At 40.3% G+C, this 8,152-nt stretch overlaps 1 protein-coding gene across 1 annotated transcript; it reads right to left on the bottom strand.

Annotated features, from left to right (window-relative positions):
* Nucleotides 1-4,872: 4,872 nt before the first annotated feature.
* On the bottom strand, nucleotides 4,873-8,146 carry LOC102202770 (uncharacterized). Its single transcript, XM_013908000.1, has 4 exons — nucleotides 8,133-8,146; nucleotides 6,376-6,431; nucleotides 5,918-6,268; nucleotides 4,873-5,795 (listed from the first exon to the last, which is right to left on the bottom strand). The coding sequence occupies exons 2-4, from the start codon at nucleotides 6,422-6,424 to the stop codon at nucleotides 5,539-5,541; spliced, it is 657 nt and encodes a 218-aa protein (XP_013763454.1). The 5' UTR covers nucleotides 6,425-6,431; nucleotides 8,133-8,146; the 3' UTR covers nucleotides 4,873-5,538.
* Nucleotides 8,147-8,152: the final 6 nt, after the last annotated feature.

The raw sequence follows: 8,152 nt of genomic DNA, 5'->3' as shown, positions 1-8,152 counted from the left end.
AGGCCACATGTTGTTTTGAGTTTGCCTCTCTCTGACCTCCCTGGGCAGAGCTCAGCTGGGCTCCCACCCTTGGCCCACGCACCCGCTGTGAATCTGCCTCATTACCTTGACTCCTGGGCTGCTATTTAAGCTGAGGGCTCAGAAGGCGTCTTCGCTGGATCATTGAGTCATACTTGTCAGTACAACTCTGATAATCTGTTTCTTGCGTGATTTCTCAGTTTGTTTTAACCACGTTTTCGCTGTGCATAAACTCCTGGACCTGTCCTTTTTACTTTACCTGTTTCTCTGGCAGTGGAGTGGAGTGGGTGAGAGTGCTGAAGACAAATGAGAGAGGAGCGAACGAGCGGAGCATGTTTGTACTCTCTTCTCTTTTTACCCTGTTTAACACAGTTTAACAAACAAAGTTAAACTGTGGATTATATTTATAATTTAATCCTTTATAACACAGACTCAGACTAAGAGATCCACTTGTATCACCTATATTTACACACTGACTCAAAAAAAATATCAAAAGGTCAAATTCTTGCTTCCAGTCTCTAGTGCATTTCTTAGAGTAAATACTTCATTCTGATATAGACTGAAGCTCTGTAGGGTTTCAGTTTTGTGTGTGCATGTCTCTGACAGTAGTAATGATGATCATTCAGCAGAAGTCCAACTTCCTCATTTTCATACTTGTGTTCACATCTCCTTTAGCCCACCAGAAAGTGAACATTGGAAACACAAGTTTAAAATATAATATCTAGTGTTTTGGCAGCTAAAAATTGAATGTGGGTAACTTGGGTGAGATGTAGGTCAGAGGTTATTATCAGTTTACTTAGAATCCATGACAAAGAAAACCAGTATAAAAAAATAAGCACAGGTGTGTAGTGTATGACAGCAAGTGTATGATGGTTTCTACAAGCTGAAGAACAGCAGCCATTCAGCATCAGCATATTTATTCTCTATAAGAGGAATTTAGTTGCACATCAAGGCAGACTCACTCCAAAACCTCTGAATGCCTTTCATAAACACTGTAATTAATGCTGCAGTAAAAGAGAAAGATTAGGATACTCAATAACTGAAGTTGCCTTCATCCTTCCCTGCATCCAAGCTTCTTCAGCAGAAAGCTGAATGTGGAAGCAGAATTTTAAAAAAATGGTTAGTTCTTGTCACAAGATTATTATAACACTGGACTCCTCTCCACACTTCATACACAACACAACATGGTGTTCCTCAACATGAGGGAACTGACTGAGAAGTGTGTATTTAAAGGAGGCCTTCAGGTGCAGTACTGCAGGCAGTCAGAGTTTAGAACTAAATGTGAAACTAAACATAAGTTAGTTTATCTGTTCTTTTCTATCAAACAAAAAAGTTTCATGTAATTTTTTTTTTTTTTGCGATTCTCTGGTTTGCATATGTTGTATTTGTCATGGTCCCAGGAGTTCTAACCTGGTGTTTTGAGTTTTGACATTCTGTTTTAAGTTCATTTGTATTCTTAAAATCCCTAGGTTGCCTGTTCAGTTTAGTTGATTAGATTTCCCCTTGTTTCTTTGCCCTTTATCTCCATTTATGTGTCTGCGTTTATTTAATTGTGAATTCTTGTGGCTTTTTTCACTTGTGTTTAATTCCATCATGTTTATCATGTTTCCCCAGCCTGTTATGTCTGCGCTCTCCCCGTGTCTCTGTCCCCCCTCCTGTCGTCTCTGTGTCCTCCCTGTGTTACGTTTAAGGTCCTCATCTTGGTCAGTATTTTGCAGTTCTGTGTCCTTCCTGTCTTGTTATGTGTAATTGTCCTCAGCTGTCCTCCCCGTATGTTCCCTTGTCCCTCATTACCTTCTGTGTATTCATGCCAGAATCCCCTTCTGTTCCGTGTTGCGCTGTCCCTCATCACATTTCTATTTAGAGAGTTAGAAAGTGCTTTATTTCATTCACTGTGAATCACTATGGAAATAAATGGAAACAAACAGAACAGGTACAAACAGTGGGCCTGTCTCAATATGCGTACTTGTACGTACTTGTGAGTCGTGTCCAAATGGGCTGCATCCTCCTGAGGAGTCGGCCTTCGCGGCCTATGTGGGCCGGGTCCTCAGAAGGTCAGGTATACTGGAAGTAAACGGCTGTGGAATTGGACACTCTAGCCTTCAGATTTGCATCACCGCTGTCCTGAGTAAATCGGTTTGGCTGAGATTAAAGTTAAGCTTCATAACATATTAATCACAGTTAAATTAAGAGGGAACAGCAGTAAAAACTCTGGACCTGTGACATCATCAAGTACGCTGGTGTTCCAATTGTAGAAATTGCGAGTCTGTGCTTGCGTTCTCGGCGAGTACGGACTTGTGTACTTGAGAAAGGGCCAGTGCATATATCACAGTAATATACTGACTACTGATAAACTTCACCAAATGTACAACGTAACATTCAAGGAATCTCACAGAAATGCTGCATTTTAAACATCAAAGCTCAGCTACAGTTAGAGCTGAAAGGAGCCTGCCTGTCCAGATGGTGGCGCTGTAAGCTCACGTTTCCTGCTCTGCTAAAGACAATCTTATTTTCAGTCTAATGAATGAAGTGACTGTCTGCAGCAGTGTGAAAGACTCAGATGAGGAAGAAGCTGCTGGTTAGAAATGAACGACTGATCAGAAACACAAAAAACAAGTTAATGAAAACACGAACAGCTTTGATTCACACCAAGTAAAGGGAGGAAGTAATCAAACATTTTCTTTAAGTATAGAAAAATAACAAGAAATGTTTGTTTGTGAACACTGTGAAAGTGTCTGAGTGTGACATCATTTCTGGTTTTACTCTGTGAAATTCTCTCCTCTGTCTGTGAGCTCTGCAGGGAAGCCAGTAACACAACTTAAACACAAATATAACCAGAACAAATATGATGGACCAGGACACACTCTCCTTCAGCTGTCCTGGAGCATGCTGGGAGATTACATGTAGCTGCTCCCACCATGCTGCAGTATTCTTAGAGAGAAAATGTCCCCACCATCGTTTGTGTTGATTCATTTCTGGAGATCCCAGATGCCTTTCTTGTTTCAAAGATGGAGCATGCACTTACATGCATTACTTACAATAGATATCGATGTAGTTCCTTTCTGTTTCCACAAGTTTACACTGCTTACACTGCTTTCCAGCAGGTCAACAGCGCAATCTGTTGACCTGCTGGAAACTCTTGCCCAAAATGACTTTGTCTTTTAAAAGATGTAGGGAACCTCTGGCCTTTATTAATGATATCAGTTAAAAATACATTCATAAATGTGAAATCTATTCTCAGTTATTTTAATAACAACTGCATTATAAAAGTGTTGTAAATTCTTTAAGAGAAGAAAGGAAATCAATGCCAGCACATGCCTTTGATTGTTGGAATATCCCAAGGGGCTATTGGGACGAGTACAACCAGTATGAATCATAAACGCCTCAGGCATGTCGATGAGCAGGTTGTTTAAGATGACAATCACACTAAGGAAGAGCTTTAAAAAGCTGAGCATAGCCAGTTGGTACGTGACAGTACACTGTTACTTCATGGCTGCAGAATGTCAGTGAAAAACAGCCAGCAGCACTAAATAGTTTATTTTTGACTCCACTTAGTGGATTCCTGCATTAATACTCTTGAACTGTAAACTGTAAAACATATCAGAGTCTCTTAAACACACATTAATAGTCTAATTATTCTTAAATATAATGATACTATTGTTTGTCTGGATACAACTTTGCTTTGATATTTCTGCAGTCTTTCATTTTGTCTTTAGATATTTTAATGAGTGAATGAAGTCAGACTGTAGATTGTCCTTCTTCTAGCTGTACTGACTGAGCTTTGACCTCATGTGTTGATGACTCTTCACCTCTGTCTCCTCTCACAGTGAGAAGATGATCTGCAGGATCCTGCTGCTCATCATCCTCACCTCATGTGTCTCTGGTTAGTTTACAGCTTCACTTTATGAACTCCAAATAAAGCTCAACAACAGATTTGTTCCAGTTTAAGAGTGAATGAGTGAGCAGTTTTACAGGCCTTACCCTACGATATAAGCAGAGGAGAGTGGATGGATGGACGGGCAGCTGCTTGTGTCAGCAATGGGGAAAACGGTGTAAGTCATTGGAGTTCTTTTATCTGCTTGTGAATGAGGAAGAAACTCAAAGAAATTTGTTTACATCGTCGAAGTGCTTCTCTTAAATCAAAAGCACTTCTCGCTTTATTACCTGTTGAACAGGTAGTAAAAAACAATTTAGAAGGAATGCGGCATGAACCAATGAGAAACTGATATAACAACAATACAGCAGCTTTCTTATCTACCCAGACATATCAGGACACAATGGTGAAGGATGCATTCATGGATGTATGAAGAGGTTTTTAAACACTTATCTGTAAATGGATAATTTCAGTCAGACTGAACACTATTGTGCAGAACTCTTCACTCTGGCTGTCTGTCTTAAATTATGAGGCAATAAATCACACAGAAAGCTGAATTTTTCTCACGCGAGTCAACAATGTTGAATAACCTAAGTCTAAAACAAGAAATAGAATCAGCTCCAAAACTCAACTCGAAGTATGTGAGACTGATTTTATTGTTTTGATCAAAGGGCGATTTACAGTTTTGTGTTTTAAACGTGCGTCTATTAAAATGTTGCATTTCTGTCATTGAATATGTGTATAAACCTTTTATAAACAATCTATTCACAGACTGTTGCCTAAAAGCTGGAGATGAACAGTAACTTTTTAACTAACAGGTGACTCACACTGAAAACAGCAGTACATGACCCTGTAACCATCTGGTCCTAACTGTTGTGACACTAATGAAATCTACAATGAGTATCATTGTAATGACACATCTTCATACCTAACTAGTTACAATGTAAATTGATAATATAACAGCGAAAATTCAGATCCAGTTACAAATGAAGTATTAGGGACTAACGGATAAACCCGTTGAAAGTTCTCCACTATGACTGTGTGGCAGGATGAGGTGCTCAGGAATAATGAGGAAAAGAGCAAGGGACTAATGATGCTGTCCCAAGCACACACCATAGTTCATAAATAATCACAGCACACATAAATACCCACCACCAGGGCCCCCTAATCACCTCCTCTTTAGGCCTTCCTCTGAATAAGACTAACAATTTTTATTCTGAATACTTTATTAAATTTAAAAAAATACTTTGAAGTTCTGCAGATGGATCAAACAAGAAAACAAGTCAAAAAGCAACGAGGCAAAGCACCAGCCCAGAGATTAAACGTAGGCCAGAGAAACAGCAGTGGCCCTGCTACAAAGTAATCAGGCTCAGACCACCGATCAAACTGCATTGCCCAATTGCTCTCCCTGAGTCGAGTCCATACTGTTAAGGTACAAAAGTTCAATACTGCAAACTGAACAACACCCTGCAGGATGTTGCCAGTGTCATCAGTTCTGCTATATGAATGCTATAAGAGGGAACCGGAAATGTATGAATTTAATCTGAAAGTTTTGGATGACTTATTGAATAATTTTAACAGTTTTGGAAATGTGTTCTTCCATTTTAACGTAAGCTTCTAAGAGTTCAGGGAGGTGAGGTCCTCAGTCAGATGAAGCTAATGGGTGGAGCTTCTGATGAAGAAGCAGGAAGAGACTCAGAAGAAGAAGAAGTCGAGGTGACCACACTACTCAGACTGTGACTGTTTACATGTTTACATTTTCTTTTCTCTGCTTTTAAACTCAGTGTGATGAGCAGAGCTGCAGCAGTTGCTGTCAGTATGAGTGCAGCATAGAGGCCGATCCTTCCTCGACTCTCTGTCTGTGGGTTCATTGTTGGAGTTTGATGTTTGGGCTCATCAGCAGCTGCTGGAAGGACAGAAAATATTATTTTATCCTGAAAGTTCAATCAATTCATCAAAGTTTATTATCCTAAAGTTCAACTAAAATATGACACTCATTTTTAAAGTTCTACTCAATCAACTTACCAGTGACGCTGAGTTTACAATCTTGAAAGCTGCTGCCATTATTTGTCTTCACTTCACATCTGTACAGACCCGAGTCATCAGTCCTGAGTCTGGACAGTTGAAGTCTGATTCGTCCTTCTCTGAGGGCGTCTTTGTCACTCTGGACTCGTCCTGAAAACTTTGCATCCTGAGACTCTGACACCTCAACACCTTCATGAACCTGATAGAGGACTGAGAGTTCTGGACGACTGCAGCGGATCTTCAGTGAAGTGATGAAGCTGTCAGGTTTGGTGGTGAACGTCCACTCCAGTGTGATGTTGTGGTTCTCCTCTGCCTGATAGCAGGTCTGTGTTACATTGACTACAAATGATCCTGTTGAGGAGACAGAGAGGGAAAGAGAGGAGCAGACACACTGAGAACTGCAACAAATCTGTTGTTGAGCTTTATTTGGAGTTCATAAAGTGAAGCTGTAAACTAACCAGAGACACATGAGGTGAGGATGATGAGCAGCAGGATCCTGCAGATCATCTTCTCCCTGTGAGAGGAGACAGAGGTGAAGAGTCATCAACACATGAGGTCAAAGGTCAGAAGCAGTGATGCAGTTAGAGAGTTTGTCCACCAGGAGAAAAAAGTAGATTTTTATGTGTTCGTGTTATAAATAAATGTGTGCGCTGAGTGAACAAATAAAAGCGGATTAAAACAAAATCATTTGACTTCTCTTGGTTTGATCTGATTTCTATATTTATAAGTCAGACTGGACAGATTCCAAAGTTGGACATTAACTTGGGTTAAGTTTCATGATTAGTTCTGGGCTCTAAGTTTTTTTTTTATGCTGCTTCTCTGCTGAGTAAGCCGTTTATTGGGGATGCAGGGGTGGGCAACTCCAGGCTTTGGAGGCCGGCGTCCTGCAGGTTTTAGATCTCACTCTGGGTCAACACACCTAAATCACATGATTAGTTCATTAGGCCTCTGGAGAAGTTCAGGACATGTGGAGGAGGTCATTTAGCCATTTAAATCAGATGGGTTGGATCAAGTACACATCTAAAACATGAGGCCTGGAGTTGTCCACCCCTGAGAGTGTAATTCATAAAATGTGCCTGTGTGAGTTCTTACATTACAGTGAAATCAGAAGTCACATCATCACGTGGTTAGCTTTGTAAAAAATGATGATCGATGGGTTAAAGAGAGAGAGAAGAAAAGGAGGAGATAAAGTACAGCAGCTGGTGTCTGCTCGTCTTCCCACTCTAACAAACACATGACTGAGCTGAGCTGAGAGAACAGCAGTTCAGTGAGGGGAGGGGGGTTATGATGAAAGGTGAAGAGTTGTTTAACATATGCTAGCATTTACACTTCGAAGCTAACCGCAGATTATATTAAATATAAATTCTAAAACTGAATACATTTCATAGTGTTAACCATTTTAAGCCCAACAAGTCCACCAGCTTATCTTTACATTCCTACATGCTGCAGGGCTTCACATGTTTTCTGTAATTGAAAAGTTTAATTATGTGTCCATTAACAAAATAAGTTATAAACTATATTTATATAAAACATGTGTATACTTAGTGCATTAGTTGTATTTTAACTATAAATAATTCATATTAGAAAATATAAAGCCTGCATATTTGTAAAGAAATGGCTTTGACTTTGCCACTCCATCGGATGTCTTTAGTTCCGCCCCTGCTGTAGTAGTGCCATAAATTAGGTAAACAGAAATACTGAGCTGGACTTCAGTGGCTGAGGATCATGAGAAGATTAAAAGGACACGATAAAACCATAATGCATACACTCCACGGGTGAATGCGCCGGTGATGGTCCTTATAACAACTTATCATAGAGCAAACACTCCAAAACAAGATGCCCATACGGCACTCTGTGGCAACTGGAGCAAATCCTCAAAGGACGAGCAAAAACGGAGGCAGCAGTTTTCCTCCACTGGCTGGGCCGATACACTTAAACATTCACCGCTGAATGGAAGTTCTGCATGGCAGCCATCTAGTCATAGAAATAACAAAATAGCTTTAGCTCCTAGTTTTGTAATTTGCCGTTGGTGGCAAAATGGCGCAAATGCTGCTTAGCCCAGAATTGAAAGAAAGCTATATCCACCTGAAGGAATGCAACTGCCCTCTGCACAACAGCTGGAAATAAGGAATCGGGCAGTCTGCAAACAGTGCCGCAAACAAGCCACTAAAACACTTACTAAACAAATTAAGTGGATAAAGGATGGCAAGCACACCTGTGACTTTGTAGAGTCGG

The sequence above is a fragment of the Pundamilia nyererei genome, unplaced genomic scaffold (genome assembly GCF_000239375.1).
Source record: "Pundamilia nyererei isolate P.nyererei 1_Seehausen unplaced genomic scaffold, PunNye1.0 scaffold00750, whole genome shotgun sequence".
Lineage (NCBI taxonomy): Eukaryota > Metazoa > Chordata > Actinopteri > Cichliformes > Cichlidae > Pundamilia > Pundamilia nyererei.
This window is presented reverse-complemented; position numbering and strand designations above follow the sequence as displayed.